Source organism: Schistocerca americana, chromosome 11 (assembly GCF_021461395.2).
Source record: "Schistocerca americana isolate TAMUIC-IGC-003095 chromosome 11, iqSchAmer2.1, whole genome shotgun sequence".
Classification (NCBI taxonomy): Eukaryota; Metazoa; Arthropoda; class Insecta; order Orthoptera; family Acrididae; genus Schistocerca; species Schistocerca americana.
In genome coordinates this window covers 76,220,721-76,241,898 of record NC_060129.1, presented here as the reverse complement: position 1 = coordinate 76,241,898, position 21,178 = coordinate 76,220,721, and the positions used below count along the sequence as shown (strand labels likewise).

The 21,178-nt window shown below is 42.7% G+C and overlaps 1 protein-coding gene across 6 annotated transcripts in view; it reads right to left on the bottom strand.

Moving 5' to 3' along the window:
• The window catches only part of LOC124554016 (speckle-type POZ protein-like), a 125,421-nt gene extending 116,639 nt beyond the window's left edge, over nt 1-8,782 (bottom strand). For all 6 annotated transcript variants that reach the window (XM_047128042.1, XM_047128044.1, XM_047128043.1 and 3 more), the window contains exon 1: nt 8,690-8,782. In XM_047128042.1, coding sequence (XP_046983998.1) covers nt 8,690-8,723 — 34 coding nt within the window. In that variant the 5' untranslated portion in view covers nt 8,724-8,782. The remainder of the gene's footprint in view (nt 1-8,689) is intronic.
• Nucleotides 8,783-21,178: the final 12,396 nt, after the last annotated feature.

Below are 21,178 nucleotides of genomic sequence, written 5' to 3'. Positions count from 1 at the left end.
CATCTCTCGGTCTCTCTCTACGATTTTTACCCTCCATGCTGCCCTCCGATACTAAACTGGTGATCCCTTGATGCCTCAGAACATGTCCTACCAACCCATTCATTCTTCTGGTCAAGTTGTGCCACAAACTCCTCGCCAATCCTATTCAATACCTCCTCATTAGTTATGTGATCTACCCATCTAATCTTCAGCATTCTTCTGTAGCACCACATTTCGAAAGCTTCTATTCTCTTCTTGTTCAAACTAGTTATCGTCCACCTTTTATTTCAATACATGGCTTAACTTCATACAAATACTTTCAGAAACGACTTCCTGACACTTAAATCTATACTCGATGTTAAATTTCTCTTCTTCAGAAACGCTTTCCTTGCCATTGCCAGTCTACATTTTATATATTCTCTACCTCGACCAGCATCAGTTACTTTGCTCTCCAAATAGCAAACTTCATCTACTACTTTAAGTGTCTCATTTCCTAATCTAATTCCCTCAGTATCACCCGACTTAATTCGACTACATTCCATTATTCCCGTTTTGCTTTTGTAAAGGAACGAATTTGTTTGTCAAATGCGTACTTGTGTAACCGCTAATCAATGAAAAAGCCGTACACATACAAATAAAGTTTGTCATTTGAACCTCACTTTGAAACAGGCGCTGATTGTGTATTTTGACAGCAGTGGGAACGGCCACGAATACGGACAAAGCAGACCTGATACTGACTTTGGTACTGTGTTTCAAGACGATGGTCTAAGGAATGGCTTGACATGAGAGATTTACACACGAAAATCTGCTAAAGGAAATTTTACTCAGAAAACCTGGTGATTGCATGGGCTTTCTTCGAATGGGCAATAAAACTTTAAAATTTGTTGGGGCCCATGTAAAAGAGGAAACGTCTGTGTCAAATTCGCTTCCGCCCTCGCCACAGATGTGTCAAACAAGCTCGTACACGTAGAAGAAAGATTGTCAGCTTGAACACACTTTAAGCAGACGCTTTTCGTGTACCCCCGTACTGTATTTTGGCACCAGTGAGAATGGCTACAAATGGAGATACAGCATTTCTAAATAAAAAAGAACTAATACGAATCGCTGGGCCAAGGAACTGCTTTAACATGAGAGAGAAATACACACATGGAAAGTTAACGGAAATGTTACACTCAGAACCTGATGATTACGTAACTCTCTGCGGTTGGGGCAGTGAAATGTTCGATAACTTTTTTAGCAATACTCCGTCCTCACATTGAAAAACATGACACATGAACGCGAAAATGTATTCTCTTCTATTCGCTCCTTTGACGACATTTCAATAAAATACCACAATATAGGGACATGCAGCCGTCATCGTCCACAGAAGAACCGGAGTATTTCAATTTCTTTTATTTCATTGCACTCCCGCTTGTATGTTATGCGTAAAATAATGGTTTTCTTCTTAATCCCTTCCTGCGTAATATAGGTCTGGGAAAGACATTATAAGATGACTTTCTTTAATATGAATATATGTGTTTGGAGAGAGAGAGAGAGAGAGAGAGAGAGAGAGAGAGAGATATTTTTGATTGAGATTTTTGCTTTAAGTCTTAATTGGTACCTGAATTTTGGTTGCTGCCTCCTTTCGTGATCAGCCTCTGCACCAGTTGGTGACGTATTACAATTTGGAGGAAGTTATTCTTCTTTATGGTTTAAAATACTTGGCCGTATTGCTGATAGCTTTGAGCGCAAGTTTTCGTAGCTTTTCATACCTACGGGACCACTGTTGTAAGTAAATAAGATCAAACAACAAACTGCTTTTCCTGAGAAAAGGAGATTGCTTAGCACACAAACTTCCTTCAAACTACACGTCCGGCCACATCAAAATTGGTCAGTGGAGTTCAGCAATATACTGTGGTACAAGAACATAATCCAGTTACTGTAACTAAGAAATTATGAGAGGTTGTCACTTATCGAATGAAAACTATAGAGAATGCATTTCTTTTCCCGTACTTGAGTGAACTTTGTACCCTTACAATTCTGTCGATTGATAGACTGCGACGACAAAGAAGTTCACCTCCTTATCCAAAAACAAGATATTTCTATTCTTCACTTCCAGAAAATTTGTATACATAAATGCTTGGCAACTCTTACACATATTTTACTCGGTTTCTTCTCTTCTTCGGTTATCAACCCACAGGTTGGTTGGCAGCAGCACGCCATTCCGTTCTTTTGTCAACTTTCTTCTTCATATCTGCATAGGTCTGGCACCCGATGTCATTTATTACTTGTTGAATGTAGCTTAATCTAGGTCGTCCTCGGCGAGTTCTTCCTTCAATGATTCCTTCTAATATTCTCTTAATGAAATTGTTATGCCGTAAAATGTGACCTATGAAGGTTATTCTTCTTTTCTGTATATTTCGCCAAAGAGATCTGTTTTCTTTCACTCTTCTGAGGACATCTTCGTTTGTAGCCTTGTCTCGCCAGCTGATTTTTTCCATTCTCCGGTAGCACCACATTTCGAATGCCTCTAATCTTCTCTTTTCTTCTTTTCCACTAGTCCAAGTTTCACATCCGTAAAGGGCTGTACTCCACACATAGGTTTTCATGACTCTCTTTCTTACGTCTAAACTAACATTTCTACTCGTCAGTAAGTTTCTTTTTCCATTGAATGCTATTTTGGCAAGTTGTATTCTGTTTTTAATGTCACTTTTGCTCCTTCCATCTGCTGTTATTTTGCTACCTAAGTAGTTAAATTCTGTAACCTGCCCTAGTTTCTCTCCCTTTATTGTTATTCGTATGGGTTCATTGTAGTTCAGGGCGCCACTCACCATCACTTTAGTCTTTTTCTTATTTATTTTCATTCCATACTGTTCTTTTAAGGTGTTTTCCATTTCATTGAGTGCGGCTTCTAAATCTTCTTTCCTTTCTGTAATTATGGCGATATCATCTGCATATCGCAACATATCTATTTTCATTCCGTTAAGTTTTATTCCTACTTCAATATTCTCTCTTATTTTGTCTATTGCTTCTTGGATATATGCGTTGAAAATTACTGGAGATAGTGGGCATCCCTGTCTCGCTCCTTTCCTTATTCTTGCTGTTTCTTCTTTGTTTTCCTTCTTAACTAAGGCTGTTTCATTTTGGTATATTTTAAAGATTATCCTTCTATCATTATATTTCAGACCAGCCTTCTTCAGAATTCTAAACATTTCTGGCCATACAACATTGTCAAATGCCTTTTCGAGGTCTACGAAGGCTATAAATACTTGTTTGTTTTTGGAAATTTGTTTCTCAATTATTAGTCTTAAAGATAAGATTGCTTCCCTCGTCCCTACACCGCTTCTAAAACCGAATTGGTCTTCACTTAGAGTGCTATTCAATTGGTTTTCAACTCTTTTCAAAATTATTCTTATTAGAATTTTTGATGCGTGTGAAAGAAGACTGAGTGTTCGATGGTTTTCACAGTCCATAGTAGATGCTTTCTTAGGTATGGGGAATATGATGCATTTCTGATAGTCTTCAGGAACTTCACCTGTTTTGTATATTTTCTGTATGAGTTGCAGTAATGTAGCTTTCATTTTGTCTCCTGATTTCTTAATTAGTTCAGAAGGTATATCATCAACCCCTGCCGCTTTCTTATCTGGTAGTTCTTTTAGTGCTTTTTCAAATTCATCTTTCAGAATTGTGTCCCCTAGTTCTTCTTTCTCTACTTCTTCGCTTAATTCTATCATATTATCTGTTAGAGGGTCTCCTTGATATAGCTCTTCAATGTATTCTTGCCATCTCTTCAGCGTGTCATATCCAAATAGTACCTTGCCCTCTTTGTTCTTTATAGTTCCTGAAGATTTTACTTTCCGTTTAGCAAAGTTTTGTTTTATTGTTCTGTAGGCCAAGTCAGTTTTTCCTTTAACCATGTTTTCCTCCACCTCTTTACAAATGCTGTTGAGGTAATTTTCTTTTGCTTTCCTAGATTCTCTGTTTATTTGGTTTCTAAGCTTTCTATATTTGTTTTCGCTTTGCTCGTCAGAGGCATTTTTGTATAGTCTTCTTTCTTCCATTAGACAAATTATTTCAGGTGTTATCCACTCTTTCCTGTTTACAGGTTTGGCTTTCCCAATAAATTCTTCTGCTGCTTTATGTATGCCTTCTTTGATTTGTTTCCACTCCTCGTTAGTACTCCCGGGAATAATGTTTGATGCCATCTCATCAGTTTTCCGTGCATAAGGGATCACTAGTTCTTCAGACTTTAGGTTATCTCTGTTCCATACTTTGTTCGTTTTTCTCTCTAATCGCTTGAGTTTGAGTAAGCATTTCATCATTACAAGGTTGTGATCACTATTAATATCCGCAGACGGGTAGCTTCTGCAATCCTTGATTTGGTTTTTAAAACGCGATTTTACTAATATATAGTCGATTTGGTGTCTTCTAGTATCTCCTGGGGCTTTCCACGTGTACCTTCTTCTTTTATGGTGGTTGAAAAGGGAGTTCGCTATGACCAACTTGTTTTTGGCACAAAATTCAATTAGCCGGCTTCCTCTTTCGTTTCTATCTCCTAGACCATATTTCCCTACAATTCCGTCAACTTTCTCTTCTCCAACACTAGCATTCCAATCTCCCATTATAATTAAGTTCTCTTCACCTTTAACATAATTTATAACTTTGTTGATGTCTTCATACACTGTTTCTATTACATCGTCTTCTTCTGCCGATGTCGGCATATAGACTTGTACTATTACCGTGTTCTTTGGTTTGGTTCCAATTTTGACTAGTATTATCCTAGAGTTAAATTGCACATATCCTGTGACTAGATTCCCGAGTTTTCCTTTTAGAATTATTCCAACTCCACCGATTCCAGTTGTTCCTTGGTTAGTACCTGTATGAATGATACGATAATTTCCTGATCTGAAGTCTCCTGGTTCAGGCCATCGCATCTCAGATATTCCTATTATGTCTGTTCCCATTCTGTCCATCTCTAGTTTGAGGTTCTCTAATTTCCCGCATTGGAGGAGTGTTCTTACATTCCATGTTGCTATTTTTAGTGTATTCTTCAACTTTGCCTGACCTTCCATTGTCCCCACCCGGAGATCCGATTGGGGGACTATTACTCCGGATTTATGTTTAACAGAAGATTCTGGCATGGTGCGCTACTGATTCTTGGGATATCTTGAGTGATCTTTAATGGAGTGGTTTCCCGTTGCCTTCTCCATCCTATGCCGTTGACTGTGAAGTTCTTCCGCCTTTAGGAGCAATTTCTCACTCCAAGGACAAGAGAGTGCCCTGCCTCTATCCGCTCATCCGCTCTCTTTGAGACCGTTGGCACTTGATAGGGGGCGTTTCCTTATCCCGGGAAACACTCGGTCGTCAGAGCCTCGTTAGCAATAACAGGGTGTACCGTGCAGCAATCCTTAGCTGCAACTCGGGTAGGTGAGGTTGACATTTGTACAGGAGAGGCTGTTAGAGTCGCTTCACTGTACCTTACACTCGGTTTATCACTAAAATATCAATTTTCATCAAATGTACAATACGTTCTGAGCGACGGCCTAGCAACACGTCCTCTTTCCACAAGATACAGATTAAAAGTTGTCTTTTTTTTAATAAATCGAGTTGTTCTTAGAGTCCATACTCAAAGGTTCACAACTACTATCGTTGCGGGGATTGCACGCTAAAGAGTTTCTTGCTGTCCAGATGCGCTTCACTTCACGTACTTTTTGAATGAAATTTACATTTACGGTATTTACATACATTACTGAGCTTCTCAGATTAAAATCTGACACAAATTGGTTTAAAAAAAAAAGACAGTGAGGCTCACACAACATTACAACATGACACCTCTACCATTTTGGTCATTGTCAGTGCTGTTTTGTTTTTATCCTTGATGGTAATTTGCCTAGACGAAACAGTGAGATAAACTTACCAGCTTTTCACTAAACGTATGCGGCGAATCATCGACACAAACAACGTCTGAAATCTTGTCAACCTTCCCGTCAATCAAAATTCCTGTCAAACACGCTCTATGCTTGGAAAGCACGTCAAAGAACAGTGTACACCGTCAAATGTTCGGCAAGCATAGTAGAGTTTGACAAAATGTGATCGTTCACTGAGGCCTTCACTAGAGGAAACAGGAATTTAAGAACAGAGAAACGTTCGAAATTGTCTTCCTGGCACTATGTTATTCACGTGAGCACAGTAATTTTTAGTATTTAAAACACCTGTTGCGTGCACACGACAGATAGAATGAATAGGAAGCAATCGTAAGCAGTAATTTGCTTATGTTTTGGGCTATTTAAGACGTTAGCAGGCCCCGCCAATCTGGTTTCAAAACAATGCACGGCAGAAACGGCCCCATAAAATACCACACGTTTCGTCAAACTTGACTATGCTTGCCAAAAATTTGACCGTGTACGGTGCAATTTGACGTGTTTGTCAAGAATAGATCGTGTCTGGCGAGTTTGTCATCACTTTGTTTGACCTCTGCTTACGACAGTATTACCACTGAGGGCACATATTGGTTGAAAGCACCGATGATGGCTGTTAATCACTTGAAATCGATTTGCAAAAGTGAATAAATAAAACAAATTTGCGACTGGTTGCTGCATATTTGGTAATTTTATGGTGTATGTTCGCTGTACGACTTGGGAACCACACGGAGCCCACCATTCAAACGTTAGAAATTCTTTATCTGCATTTGTAGCCATTCCTACCGGTGCCAAAATACAATATACACGAAAAGTGTCTGCTTCAAAAGCAAGGTTAAACTGACAAGCTTTCTTAGTACGTGTACGGTCTTGATTGACAAATTCGCGCCTAGACAATAACGAACTTGACGGGCAAGTTTGCTCTCTTAGGAGGGACTCGATAAGTTTTAAAAAGTTTGATTGTCCATTCGAAGAAAGTTGATGTAATCATCGAGTTCTGAGAATAATATTTCCTTTAGCACATTTTCATGAGTACGTCTCTCATTTTAAGCTATTCCCTAGATAAGGAAACTAGTTTTTTTCTCCTTCTTTAGACACAGTGGCAAAGTCGATGGCAGAACTGCTTTGTTTACATTTGTGGCCGTGGCTCACTACACTCTAAACACACACGAACACGAATAGCGCCTGCTTGAAAGTGAGCTTAAACTGACAAACACTGCTCGAAAACTTCGTGGCTAGTTGTTGTCTTCAGTCCAGAGACTGTGTTGATGCAGCTCTCCATGCTACTCAGTCCTTCATCTCCCAGTACCTACTGCAGCCTACATGCTTCTGAATCTGCTTAGTGTATTCATCTCTTGGTCTCCCTCGACGATTTTCACCCTCAACGCTGCCCTCCAATACTAAAATGGTGATCCCTTGATGCCTCAGGACATGTCCAACTAACTGATCCCTTCATCTAGACAAGTTGTGCCACAAATTCCCCTTCTCTCCAATTCTATTCAGTAGCTCATTAGTTACGTGATGTACCCATGCAATCTTCAGCTTCCTTCTGTACCACATTTCGAAAGCTATTTTCTTGTCCAAACTATTTATCGTCCACGTTTCACATCCATACATGGCTACACTCCATACAATTACTTTGAGAAAAAGACTTCCTGACACTTAAATCTATACTCGATATTAACAAATTTCTCTTCTGGAGAAACGCTTTCCTCGCCATTTGCCATCTACATTTTATATCCTCCCTACCTTGACTATCAGTTATTTTGCTCCCCAAATATGAAAACTCATCTACTATGAAACTTCCTCGCAGATCAAAACTGTGTGCCGGACCGAGACTCGAACTCGGGACCTTTGCCTTTCGCGGGCAAGTGCTCTACCAACTGAGCTACCCAAGCACGACTCACGCCCCGTCCTCACAGCTTTACTTCCGCCAGTACCTCGTCTCCTACCTTCCAAACTTTACAGAAGCTCTCCTGCGAACCCTGCACAACTAGCACTCCTGAAAGAAAGGATATTGCGGAGACATGGTTTAGCCACAGCCTGGGGGATGTTTCTAGAGTGAAATTTTCACTCTACAGCGGAGTGTGCGCTGATATGAAACTTCCTGGCAGATGAAAACTGTGTGCCGGACCGAGACTCGAACTCGGGACCTTTGCCTTTCGCGGGCAAGTGCTCTACCAACTGAGCTACCTAAGCACGACTCACGCCCCGTCGTCACAGCTTTACTTCTACCAGTACCTCGTCTCCTACCTTCCAAACTTTGCAGAAGCTCTCCTGTGGTAGAGCATTTGCCCGCGAAAGGCAAAGGTCCCGAGTTCGAGTCTCGGTCCGGCACACAGTTTTCATCTGCCAGGAAGTTTCATATCAGCGTACACTCCGCTGTAGAGTGAAAATTTCATTCTATAAACTCATCTTCTACTTTAAATGCCTCATATCCTAATCTAATTCCCTCAGCATCAGCTGATTTCATTTGACTACATTCCAGCATCCTCGTTTTTCTTTCGTTGATACTAGACAAGAGCGGTTTTGTCAAAACGCTTGATCGTTTGCGTGGGTCTGAGAAGTCTATAGCGCGCCTCCCTTTTTTGTACCTGCATGCAGACTCCTGATAAAAGTACGTCTTTTGTGACTGTGGTGCTGTAATCGCAGAGTCCATTCGCTTCGGGACACGTGTAGGCGGCACACGAAATTGGTCCGTCAGTCGGTTGGCGCATGTGTAAGGTCCTATAGTTATATGAAAGCCACGCCTCTGATGCTCCGGGAGTTTTCCGGACAGGTGTTGTTAAAAGGCTGCCGCTGTGACCACTCACCTTCCGCCTTCCGCTCAGCTGGCTCCGCGCACATGCTTCAGCTGCACAGCTGTACCTCTCGCCAGCAACTGCAGTGAGAGTCCACGGCTGGGCCGTAACTGCGCTAGCGGCCGCTCGAGGCCAAGGTGTGTTGCGTGACGTCACATGCCGCTGCGCTACGTTGTCAGCTCTCTCACTGCATCGCCCGCTCCCCCACCCACTGCCGAGGTTTGTTTGAGCAGTTGTCAGAGAGCGCCAGACAACACGCCGTACTGCACATGCGCAGCTAATGCTCGGTTTACACTAGCAAGTTATTGCAGCAATTTACTTGCGCGGAGGAACTTGCCGCGCGATTTGCCAGTCGACTTGCGACCGTAGCAATTTATTGCGGAAGTGACTTGCTGCACGTTTTCCGCTTCCAGTGTGAACACCACGCGAGAAGTATTTGCAAGTAACTTGCAGCTTTTAGGATTTATTTCTATTTCCTGCAAGTAGGAAGCGCAAGTTATAGTAAGTATGTCCTCTGCATAACACTCATATTTAACATTTTACTTAATGTGGTGACTTAATTTTATGCAACCATCTTACGTATTATATGCAAACAGATTTTAGAAGCCGTGCAGAGCTACCCCGAAATACGGAACGTGCATAACCGATACTTTAAGGATAGAGTGAAGAAGATGAGCGCATTAAATGAAATCTCGTCGATATTCGACTCATCTATAAAAGAAGTACATACAAAGTAGCATAACTTGAAGACACAACCTCTTTGCCACCTGCATCCACTCGCTTGTTGTTTTAGGAGTCTAGAAAAAGAGGATGTATAATTATTACTTGTTCTATTTACTTAGCTTCTCACTTTCCATTTTATGAGCATTAGGGAAAAAAAACATTTTTATAAGCATATCATTCTGTAAAATGCTGTTTATTTCAATAAAAATTTAATTTCATTGTTGTGTTTTCACATACCTTCAAATAATTTTCCCTTTTCAAGACTTTAAAAAGGCTCTATATACATCAGGTACGATTAGAGAAATCGTGCTGACGGGAATATGAAACAAGTACATTAGGGACTTTTATGAGTCTCCTACAAAGAAGAGATTTCAAAATTCAAACTTTTTTGGTTGTATGTTTCACATAAATAAATGGAATGCCTATTTTATTCGTAGCTCACCGGTAGCTATAAATCATAGAGTGATTGCACACGTTCCTTTGCTAAAATGGCAGTACCGAAGTTTGTGTCTCATTTTGATATGATGGGCGCTATTAACATCAACAAACACTCAGAATCATTTGAGGACATTCTGCAAAGGTTTTCAAAAGTATCCATGCTCTCGATACTAAGTTCTTGCAAAAGGTTATTACAGGCACCATTTTGCGATCTTCTCATTATCTACTCTGTAACCCAAATACTTCTCTTTTTATTTTTCACGTCTTGCATTACAATTACAAGAGCTGCAGCATATGTCACCCGCCTACTTGTCGTTTTACACTTCGGCTGACACTCGTAGTGGTACTGAAAGCATATGTAAACAGTATCAGCAAGTTGTTGACGCAAGTTTCTTGCCAAAGAACTTACAGAAGAATCTTGCTTAATTCTTGCGCTGCTGTGTAAACACAACTGCAAGCGGATAGCAATAACTTGCAGCAATAACTTCTGCAAGCGACTTGCTAGTGTAAACCCAGCTTAAGACGACGTAAGCAGTCCGTGCTTGGTGCTTGGTCTGCTCTTCAGCCTACAGCAGGCAACTGCACTACCGGCCACTGCGCATGCGCACAACTCGTCTGTGAAAGTAAACAGTTTCGGCGTGTTCCAACTTTGGTGACAGTATTTGCATGAGTTTTGAGGTCATGTGTATTCGTAGAATGTAGACAAACTGAAATATGAAGTGGGGAACGGAGAATAATGTTCGCTTTTTCTATATATATATGCTTTGCATAGGTGTTTGTGGGATTTCAGTGATGTTGATTACAAAAATGAGCAACACATTGCTGCCGCTGAGATCCTCATGTGCGATCACAACATAGATGGTTTGACACTATCTGAGCAGCAGGGCAAAATTTATTGAGTTAGGGGCACATATACAGCTCAGTTAAGAAAAATACAAGCAAATGTGATTCTAGCTGTTGTAATGCTCTCGTGTACTAAACTAAAATCCCATCGTTCGAGTTGGCCCAAACTTTTTTTTTTAGGTATATTGTTGACAAAACACAAATCAAGAAGCTGCATTCTTTCTTCAATATTCATTTATTTAAAACGTCGCTGCAGTGCTCCCCATTCACATATGTTTGAATTTCGAAATACTACCACTGTACAGATCTGTCTTCAAGAGAGTAGTTTGCAAACCATTCTCTTCTTAATAAGGCTTATTCGAATAAATACAGCTGTTAATGTTAATAATTGTTACTGTTAATAATTACTGGTGTTAATAAAAAAGCGTCATCACCAACTGAAGTCGCATCTTATAACATGTCGAGTGTTCCCGACTGTAATGCACGCAATATGATATCTAATATCAGTTCTGGCGACAGTGATTCATGCATTACGATATCTTTATTCCTCATCACGTAATTAACTCTATTGAGAAGAAACTTTAACAATTCTGGTGACATTCTAAGATAATTAAAAGAACTTCTTGGGTCTTCCATTACAAATTATTTCAGCAAGGATGCTGAGCAACCGAGTTCACGTATTTTCTTCATCCGCTCACGAATCCAAACACATTTCTTATCTTTATCTTATGCAGCGATTCCACGGCAACAAGCTTTAACTCCATCACAACTCGTGTGACGTGCATCTGCCAAAACTTTCATTTCAGACACGACTCAGGGACCGACAAACCGACGAAACTGAAGCGTATACTGCTTTCTCCTCGTCTACAGTCAAATATGAAACCATTTGCGTGCAACTCATTGCACGCGAGTGGCACAACCTAATGTCGTCGTGTAAACCAGGCTTTACGCTTTCCGTCGCATTTCCGTGTGGAATTTTGTGCGTGGTCGAGCTTCACGTGACCATATGCAGCCCTGCAGCATGTTGTTGAGAGGACCTAGGGAATCGTACCTGGAGGAATTGTTTTATCAATTCTACCCAGATAAGGAATGAAATTAAGGAATCAGTTGTTGGCGCATTATTCACTTCAAAACCAGACCCTACAGCTCAAAGTAGCATAACATTTGCCCATCCAGTTAGCCGTGCGATCTAATGCATGGCTTTCCGGGCGGGAAGGAGCACCTGGTCTTCGGCACAAATTTTCCCGGCACGGTATCTGCCTCTGGCGGCAATTTCAGGGGGCGCCAAATCCATATTCCTGAGGAATTCCGAGTGTGAACCAATCTGGCTGAAATGAGTATCAAAGAACGGTCAAAAAATGATGATCGTATGCTTTTATACACCACCTGGGTCAGGACAGGGTCTGTAGTTATAGAGCGCTTCAGACAGAATTTGCAGAATATCATTAGTAATTTGCCTCATCATACCGTTGTAACGGGGGGGTGACTTCAACTTGCCAGGTGTACATCGGGAGTGTTATGCCATCAAAAACTGGTGTCAGATACAGGGAATCGTGTGGCATTGTTCTGTATGGCTCGTCCGAAAATTATCTTGAGCAGATAGAGAACCAACTCGTGAGGGTTAACGTCTTACACGGGGTACGGAGTGTAGACAACCTCCTAGATGGTGTAGCCCGGGCAACGCTGTAACATGGTACAGCGGCGAAAAGTCTACACATCCACGGTGGCCGGACGCGACAATGCCTCCCGGCCCACACAGAGGCAAATAGAGCAGAGTCTTAGCATGAAGAAGCTGAACATATGCCAGTTCAACATAGAAGGCTACACGAGGACCAAGGGAGAAATCCTCGAAAAGATCTTAACGAGAGAACGAGTAAGTGTCGTACTCCTACAAGAGACCCACCTCACAGATGAAACCATCAATCGACTCAAAATACCAGGATTTACAGCTGTGAGCTACACTGGACACGACAAACATGGCATAGCCACCCTAGTGAAGAACGAACTCCTAAGGAATTTGGACACCAAAGTGGTACCAGCAGAGCATGCGATAGGCATAAAACTGGGAGAGATGACACTGTATAATGTCTACAAACCTCCATCACAGAAATGGCCCACAGGTATCCTACCCGAGGCTAACCACCCAGCAGTTTACGCTGGCGATTTTAACTCTCAGCACACCAGGTGGGGATACCCGACATCCACAGCTGAAGGGACTGGACTAAGTGACTGGGCAGACAACCGGGACCTACACCTCCTTTTCGACCCCAAGGACACAGCGACCTTCAAATCAAAGGCGTGGGGCACAACGTCAACACCTGACCTGACCTTCGTCACACGTGGAGCAACAGGTACACCCGTGCGAGCTATAAGAAGGGTCCTCGAGGCGTTCCCCCGGAGCCAGCACAATCCAGTAATAGTGGAGATCGGACTATCAATCCCAGTCATAAAAAGCCCCCCAATCCCCCGGTGGAACCTGAGGAAAGCTGACTGGAACAAATACCGATCCTATGTTGAGGAAACGATAAATCAGATACCACCAAAACCTGAGAACTACAAAAGATTCGTAAACTTAGTACAAAAAGCGGCGCTAAATGCAATTCCACGAGGATAGAGAAAGGAATACACCCCCTGCTGGACGAAAGAGTGTGAAACACTACTGGAGCAATATGAGAAGACTGGGGACGAGGAGACTGCAGACCAACTGATCAACGTCATGAATGAGGAACGTAGGAGTAGATGGAAGGAGGCGATGGAAAATCTAGATTTTACCCACTCCAGCAGGAAGAGCTGGGGCCTGCTGAGGAAATTAGGCGGTGCCACAGCGCCCAACAGGCCGACTCTTGGAACCAGCGCATCTGAGATTGCAGCTGTCCTGAAACAGACCTCCAAAATCCAGCTAAAAACAGCCGAAAAGAGAGAAATTTCCCAAGAGCTAAGCAGTTTATTGCTTAATAATCCAACCAACATGGGCATTGTAAAAGAAGTGGAGACAGAAGAGATATCCCAGGCCTTGAAGCTAATGAAGACAGGAAAAGCAGCCGGACCCGACAACACCCTACCAGAATTCTTAAAGGAATTGGGAACTGTAGGAGGAAGGTGGCTGGCCAAACTTTGTACGAAATGCATAAGCGATGGGGTTGTGCCTAAGGAATGGAAAGAAGCAAAAGTCATTGCAGTGCTGAAACCCGGAAAGACTGGAGATAATCCTAGGAATTACAGACCAATATCCCTGCTATGTGCCTCCTATAAATTATTCGAGAGAATATTGCTGACTAGATTAACTCCATACATCGAAGCCAACCTCCCAACATACCGAGCGGGTTTCCGAGCAGGTAGAAACTGCTGTGATCAAGTGCTGTCCCTCATAACCTATATTGAGAAAGGCTTCCAGAACGAGATGAAAACTGGCCTGGTCCTCAAAGACCTCACATCAGCTTACGACACAGTATGGATTGAAGGGTTACTGCTTAAGCTAACCAGAATCATAAATTGCAAGCAGACTTACAAACTACTCAAGAACATACTAAAGAACAGGAAAATCAAGGTCTCACTCCATGGTACGAACAGTAAGAGCATGGTTCTGAATAATGGTCTGCCACAGGGTTCGGCACTAGCACCCACTCTCTTCAATCTATATATAGCTGACTTGTCAGAAACTAAATCACGCAAATTTGCATTTGCAGATGACCTGGCCATCGCATATCAGAGTAAAAACTACAACGATCTCGACAAAACACTGGATGCGGACCTTGAAGTCCTGAACACCTATTACTCCAAGTGGCACCTACTTCCCAACCCCAACAAAACAACCAGCACTATAATGCACCTCAACAACAGAGAGACACACAGAAAATTACAGATCTTTTCGAATGGCCAAAGCATAAGACATGAGGATAAGCCTAAATATTTGGGAGTGAAACTAGACCGGACCCTAACGTACAGCTCACACCTCGAAGACACAAAGCAAAAACTAAAATCCCGCAATGCTATCTTTTCGAAACTGGCTGGAACAACATGGGGATGTGAAGCGAGCACTTTGAGAACTTCAACACTAGCCCTTGTCTACAGTGTAGCTGAATACTGTTCACCAGTCTGGTGGACAAGTGCACACCTATCTAAAGTGGATGTCCAGCTGAGGGATACCATGCAAATAATCTCGGGAACACTCAGGGCCACCCCCTGTGCATGGCTTCCTGTACTGGCGAACATAGAGCCTCCAGAAATCAGGCGATCACAGCTAGCCCTGAAAACCTACAGGAAAATTATAGACAACCCGGACCTCCCTATCCACCAAGATCTGACACCGAGAAACAGGCTTAAATCCAGATCACCTTTTTGGAAAATCGGTGAAGAACTACAAGCCTTTGAGCCGAGAACGGCCTGGAACGAAGTATGGTCGGCAAGTGAATTTAAGAACAAAAACTTAGTAGACGATCCGAACAAGACGATTGATGGCTTCAACCTACCAAGAAGAGTGTGGACAGCTCTAAACCGGGTCAGAACGAGTGTTGGGAGATGTAAACACCTAACAAGTGGGGCCTGGCAGACAGCGCTGTATGTGAGTGCGGTGAAATACAGACAATGGACCATCTACTCGTGTGCAAAGTGTATGGCTATGGTGGTGAACTCATGGACATACATAGACTCAGTGACTCGGCCATAGAGTGGCTCAAAAACATATCTAATATAGTGTAGAATTATATTGTTTTCTTTTTAGTATATAGTGATAAGAATATTGTAAATTATGCCGCTGTGATGCCGAAAGAGTAAATAAAATAACGTCTCACACCTCCTGGCAACAAACAGACCTGACCTTAACTAAGAGGAAGGTATCAGCGATCATAAGGCTGTGACAGCATCTATGACGACGGGTCCTACAAGGAAAGGTAGGAAGATATATTTGCTCAGGAAGGGTGCCAGGATACAAATTTCAGAATATCTCAGCAGTCAGCATCAAATATTCGGTGATGAGGACGAATATGTGGAGAACAAATGGAAAAAATTCAAAGGCATCGTTCAATATGCCCTAGACTAGCATGTTCGGAGTAAGGTTTTAAGGGGTAGGAGAGACCCACCATGGTTTAATTGTCGTGTCAGAAGAGCACTACGTAAACTAAGAGCACTTCATCTCAGATTCGAGAGAAGTAAAAACGTAGCTGACAAACAAAAGCAGAACGAAGCGAAAGTGAGCGTAAGGAGAGCCATGAGAGAAGCGTTCAATGATTTTGAAAGTAAGACGTTGTCGACCGACCTGATTAAAAACCCTAACAGAGTTTAGTCTTATGTAAACTCAGGAAGTGGGTCAAAATCATCTATCCATTCTCTCAGCGACCACACCGGCACCGAAAGCATAGCAGAGAGAAGGCCGAAATACTGAATCCGGTCTTCCGAAGTTGTTTCACCGCGGAAGGTCGTAACACTGTCCCTCCTTTAAATCGTCGTACGAACATCGAAATGGCAGATATTGAGATAACCGATCGCGGAACTGAAAAGCAGCTACAATCGCTAAGTAGTGGAAAGGCTTCATGACCAGTTGAGGTACCTATGAGATTGTATCAAGATTATGCGAAAGAACTTGCTCCCCTTCTAGCAGTAATCTGTCGTAGGTTGCTTGACCAACTAAAGGCACCTAACGACTAGGAAAAAAGCGCATGTCAAGAATTATGACGTTTTTGGAAAATGAACACCTCCTGTACAAAAATCAACTTGGATTCCTCAAACAGAGGTCCTGCGAAACTCAGCCAGCTCCGTTCCTCCGTGAGGTCCACAGCACAGGGGACAACGGCGCTCAGGTTGATGTCGTGTTCCTTGACTTCAGTAAGGCATTTGACACCGTCCCGCATTGCCGTTTAATGGAAAAAAAATACGAACTTACGGAGTATCGGAGCAGACATGCGATAGGATTCAAGACTTTCTTGAAGATACAACTCAAAACGTGGCTCTTAAGGTGACTAAATCGATAGATGTAAAGGTAATATTCGGAGTAGCGCAGGGAAGTGTGATAGGGCTGTTGCTGTTTACAATATATATATTTATAAATGATCCAGTAGAAAGCGTCGGACGCTCTTTAAGGCTATTCCCAGATGATGCAGTTGTCTATACCAAGATAGCAACGCGATAAGTCACACAAATCTGAAGGCTGTAAATTCAGCTAAATTCTTAGGGATTACAATTACAAATAACCTAAATTGGAACGACCACATGGAAAATATTGTGGTTAGAGCAAACCAAAGACTGTGATTCATTGGCAGAACACTTAGAAGGTGCAACAGGTCTACTAAAGAGACTGCTTACACCACGCTTGCCGCCCTATTCTGGAGTACTGCTGTGCGATGTGGGATCCGCATCAGGTGGGACTGACGGATGACATCGAAAAAGTACAAAGAAGGGCAGCTCGTTTTGTATTACCGCGAAATAGGGGAGATAGTGCCACAGACATTATACGTAAATTGGAGTGGCAATCATTAAAACAAAGGCGTTTTTCGTTGCGACGGGATGTTCTCATGAAATTTCAATCACCAGTGTTTTCCTCCGATTGCGAGAACATTCTGTTGGCACCCACCTACATAGGGAGAAATGATCATCACGATAAAATAAGAGAAATCAGGGTTCGCACAGAAAAATTTAAGTGCTCGTTTTCCCCGCTTGCCGGTCGATAGTGGAACGGTAGAGACACAGCTTGAAGGTGGTTCATTGAACCCTCTGCCAGGCACTTTATTGTGAATAGCAGAGTAATCACGTAGATGTAGATGCAGATGTAGAAGATGGCAAGAATTTGCACATCGACCTGCAGAGAATTGATGATTGGTGCAGGTTCTGGCAGTTGATCCTGAACGTAAACAAATACAACATATTGCGCATACATAGGAAAAGAAATCCACTACTGTAGAGCTACTCTATTGATGACAAACAGCTGGAGACAGCGTCTGCAGTAAGATATCTAGGCGTAAGTATCCAGAGCGGCCTTAAGTTGAATGACCATATAAAACGGATGGTGGGAAAAGCAGACACCAGTCAGATTCATCGGAAGAATCTTAAGCAAATGTAACTCATCCACGAAAGAAGTGGCTTATAAGACGCTTGTTCGCCTGATTCTTGAGTATTGTTCATCAATCTGGGATCCCTATCAGGTAGCACTGATAAACGAGATAGAGAAGATCCAACAAATAGCGGAGCGTTTGGTCACGGGATCGTTTAGCTGACGAGAGAGCGTTACGGACATGCTGAACAAACTCCACTGGCAGGCGTTACAAGTGAGGCGTTGTGCATCACGGAGAGATTTACTATCGAAATTTCGGGACATCACTTTTCAGGAGGAGTCGGACAACACATTACTTCCCCCCACATACATCTCGCTTATTGACCACGAGCAGAAAATTCGAGAAATTAGAACCAAATTAAGGTGTTGGTTTTATTGACAAGTAGTTTCGATGTTGTTACATCATCATCTTCAGGCGCATACTTGTTGACAGTAACCGTATGTAGTCAGTGGTGAGATAGGCGTGTTGGAACACGCCTATCTCACCACTGACTACTAGTGTTAGACACACACGGTTACTGTCAACAAGTATGCGCCTGAAGATGATGATGTAACAACATCGAAACTACTTGCCAATAAAACCAACACCTTAATACAGCTGGAGGAATTTCGTCATTTTTAACATATATTACACTAGCTGACGTCCCAAATAGTCCGTTTCAGTTATCGATATACGAAGATATCACCTTCTAGGTGTATCCAAGAAAACGAAATTTTGACATAAAATTTTTGCCAAATCACTATACTAGCGTACCAGTTGTACAGTCCCCTGTTAGCAGCCGCTTTGAGTTCTATTCTCGGAATAGCGCAGAAAAGGCGTCGTACGAACACGTAATAATGCCTAACCGGAGAATAAACACGAGATAATTGTTTCGCTGATTCTGCCAAGGATAGTGAAGTTAACCGGAGAATAAGTTTCGGCAACGGCAGAAATAGTTACAAAATTAGTGATGACAGGATTGTTTGTAAGAATGAGGAAGGAGAAAAAACCGGGACAACACACAGATTATATGGAAGAATGTGACGATTCCAAATTTATATAAAAATTTCGTACTAGTATTATTTTTGATCTGATGGATGGGAAACTGGAACATATGGATGAAATGTGAAACTGATTGCTAACGCCGGCCGCTGTGGCCGAGCGGTTCTAGGCGCTTCAGTGTGGAACCGCGCGACCGCTACGGTCGCAGGTTCGAATCCTGCCTCGGGCATGGATGTGTGTGATGTCTTTAGGTTAGTTAGGTTTAAGTAGTTCTAAGTTCTAGGGGACTGATGACGTCAGATGTTAAGTCCCATAGTGCTCAGAGCCATTTGAACCATTGTTTGTTTTTGTTTTGCTTCCTAACACAAAACTATATGGATGTATAAGGCCTAATAGTCACTTGATATTGATACTTCGTCGATTATGTTCTGTCGTGTTATTTCTGTTACTCAGGTACATAAAGATGACCATTTGAGCCAAAACAGTCACGCTAATGTGGCGTATGTTACAATTACCGCAATATTAGAAAGGTCTATTTCGTCAGATCTAGCAGACAGTGACAAAATAGACGTAATCAAATGCAGAAACCACACCAGTCTCGGGTACTATTCGTGTTAACAACTTTTAATTTTGATTTGTTATGTAGCAAAAACGTTTATGTTTCCTATATTTTCCTATATTTTATGTCATACAGAGGAGAAAGTTATTAGCTAATATGCAATAAAAAAGTGCAAATTTTCTGACGATTTCTTATTCTCCCTTTCTCAAATAATCCCAGCCAGTATTAACGGTGAGCTTTTTTTTTAGGGTGGTAGGATGTCAAACCGGCCGACTGGGAGCGGGAGAGGCAGCACAGGACATTTTAATTAGCACTGGCGTGAATCTACACTACTGGCCATTAAAACTGCTACACCAAGAAGAAATGCAGATGATAAACGGGTATTCATTGGACAAATATATTATACTAGAAATGACATGTGATTACATTTTCAAGCAATTTGGGTGCATACATCCTGAGAAATCAGTACCCAGAACAACAACCTCTGGCCGTAACAACGCCTTTGATACGCCTGGTCATTGAGTCAAACAGAGCTTGGATGGCGTGTACAGGTACAGCTGCCCATGCAGCTTCAACACGATACCACAGTTCATCAAGAGTAGTGACTGGCGTATTGTGACGAGCCAGTTGCTCGGCCACCATTGAGCAGACGTTTTCAATTGATGAGAGATCTGGAGAATGAGCTGCCCAGGGCAGCAGTCGAGCATTTTCTGTATCCAGAAAATCCCGTACAGGACCTGCAACGTGCGGTCGTGCATTATCCTGCTGAAATGTAGGGTTTCGCAGGGATAGAATGAAGGGTAGAGCCACGGGTCGTAACACATCTCAAATGTAACGTCCACTCTTCAAAGTGCCGTCAGTGCGAACAACAGGTGACCGAGACGTGTAACCAATGGCACCCCATACCATCACGCCGGGTGATACGCCAGTATGGCGATGAAGCATACACACTTCCAATGTGCGTTCACCGCGATGTCGCCAAACACAGATGCGACCATCACGATGCTGTAAACGGATTCATCCGAAAAAATGACTTTTTGCCATTCGTGCACCGAGGTTCGTCGTCGAGTACACCATCGCAGGCGCTCCTGTGATGCAGCGTCAAGGGTAACCGCAGCCACGGTCTCCGAACACACAGTCCGTGCTGCTGCAAACGTCGTGGAACTGTCCGTGCAGATGGTTGTCGTCTTGCAAACGTCCCCATCTGTTGTCTCAGGGATCGAGACGTGGCTGCACGATCCGTTACAGCCGTGCTTATAAGATGCCTGTCATCTCGACTGCTAATGATACGAGGCCGTTGGGATCCAGCACGGCGTTCCGCATTACCCTCCTGAACCCACCGATTCCATATTCTGCTAACAGTCATTGGATCTCGACCGACACGAGCAGCAATGTCGCGATACGATACACCGCAATCGCGATATGCCACAATCCGACCTTTATCAAAGACGGAAACGTGATGGTAGGCATTTCTCCTCGTTACACGAGGCATCACAACAACGTTTCACCAGGCAACGCCGGTCAACTGCTGTTTGTGTATGAGAAATCGGTTGGAAACTTTCCTCATGCAAGCACGTTGTAGGTGTCGCCACCGGCGCTAACCTTGTGTGAATGCTCTGAGAACCTAATCATTTGCATATCACAGCATCTTCTTCCTGTCGGTTAAATTTCGCGTCTGTAGCACGTCACCTTCGTGGTGTAGCAATGTTATTGGCCAGTAGTGTAGCCTTGACGGCTTCCATTACAAAATGTACACTTTTGAATTCCACAGAGCGAAATACAGTGATGTGCGATAGGGGAATGGTGTATGAAGACGCGTGGCACTGCGCTTTGGCGCACTTTAAGACAAAAAAACATTCTTACACTTCCTCGAACATATATTTTTTATGCATCAAACGCTCAGAAATATGAACA